Genomic DNA, 1,457 nt, shown 5'->3' with positions numbered 1-1,457 from the left:
GGATTGGTTGTCCCCATATCACGCCATCCTTGATTGCCATGCCAAGATGGTTACCTTGGCGATGCCAGAGTTGCCTAGATTGGAGTGGAAGGGTTCGTCCGTCAGTGCATCTAGCCGGGTTATCTCTTTTCTGAAGGCTCGACACATGGTCAAGAAGGGTTATTTGGCTTATCTAGCTTATGTTCGGGATACTACTATAGAGACTACGGAGATCGATTCAGTGCCCGTGGTCCAGGAGTTCTTCGATGTGTTTCCTTCTGATCTTCCAGGCATACCACCAGATCGTGATATCGATTTCTGTATCGATTTGACTCTAGGTACCTAACCTATCTATATCCTATCGTACCGCATGGATCCGAAAGAGTTAAAGAAGTTGAAGGAACAACTTGAGGAGTTGCTAGCAAAGGGGTTCGTCACACCGAGTGTATCTCCTTGGGGTACACCAATGTTATTCGTGAAGAAGAAAGATGAGACTATGCGGATGTGCATTGATTACCGCCAATTGAACAAGGTTACCATTAAGAACAAGTGCCCATTGCCACATATTGGTGATTTGTTTGGCCAATTACAGGGTGCCAGGGTGTTCTCTAAGATTGACTTGAGATCGGGGTAACATCAGTTGAAGATTCGTGATTCAGATGTTCCGAAGACGGCTTTCCGGACTAGATATGGCCACTATGAGTTTCTAGTGATATCCTTCGGGTTGACTAACGTCCCGATGGTGTTTATTGATTTGATTAACCGAGTGTTCAGGCCATATATTGACTCATTTATTATTGTCATCATTGATGACATTCTGATCTACTTGCATAGCATGGAGGAGCACGAGCAGCTTTTGAGAGTGGTGCTTAAGACCTTGCGGGAACAGAAACTATATGCTAAGTTCTCCAAGTGTGAGTTTTGGTTGGATTCCGTAGCATTCTTGGGGCATGTCGTATCAGGCAAGGGTATTAAGGTAGATCGCAAGAAGATTGAGGCAGTTCAGAGTTGGCCTCGTCCTACTACAACGACCGAGATCAGGAGCTTATTGGGGTTAGCGGGTTATTATCATCGTTTTGTAGAGGGCTTCTCATCTATTGTAACACCTCTGACTAGATTGACCCAGAAGGATGCTCCGTTCCGATGGTCCGATGATTGCGAGGCGAGCTTTCAGAAGCTCAAGACCGCATTGACTTTAGCACCGGTATTAGTGTTGCCTTACGATTTAGGGATGTATACTGTGTATTGAGACGCTTTGCATGTTAGTTTGGGTTGTGTATTGATGCAGGAGGGGCGAGTTATTGCATATGCTTCACGTCAGCTGAAGCCCTACGAGAAGAATTACCCCGTACATGATTTGGAGCTGGCCGTGATAGTTCATGCTCTTAAGTTCTGGAGGCATTATCTTTATGGGGTGTCCTGTGAGGTTTACACTGATCATCGTAGCTTGCAGCATTTGTTCAAGCACAGGGATCTCA

At 45.6% G+C, this 1,457-nt stretch overlaps 1 protein-coding gene across 1 annotated transcript; it reads left to right on the top strand.

Moving 5' to 3' along the window:
* The first annotated feature begins 349 nt into the window (after positions 1 to 349).
* Positions 350 to 1,228, top strand: LOC138899840 (uncharacterized mitochondrial protein AtMg00860-like). The gene is made up of 2 exons (XM_070186537.1): positions 350 to 609; positions 814 to 1,228. The coding sequence occupies exons 1-2, from the start codon at positions 350 to 352 to the stop codon at positions 1,226 to 1,228; spliced, it is 675 nt and encodes a 224-aa protein (XP_070042638.1).
* The last annotated feature ends 229 nt before the right edge of the window (positions 1,229 to 1,457 follow it).

Source organism: Nicotiana tomentosiformis, chromosome 10 (assembly GCF_000390325.3).
Source record: "Nicotiana tomentosiformis chromosome 10, ASM39032v3, whole genome shotgun sequence".
Lineage (NCBI taxonomy): Eukaryota > Viridiplantae > Streptophyta > Magnoliopsida > Solanales > Solanaceae > Nicotiana > Nicotiana tomentosiformis.
Note: the sequence above shows the minus strand (reverse complement) of the source record. Positions and strands in the feature narration are given on the sequence as shown.

Coding starts and splice junctions, on each gene's coding strand:
- LOC138899840 (XM_070186537.1), top strand. CDS start 350: ATGGATCCGAAAGAGTTAAAGAAGTTGAAGGAACAACTTGAGGAGTTG. Junction 610..813: donor AAGATTGACTTGAGATCGGG/GTAACATCAGTT, acceptor CTACTTGCATAG/CATGGAGGAGCACGAGCAGC.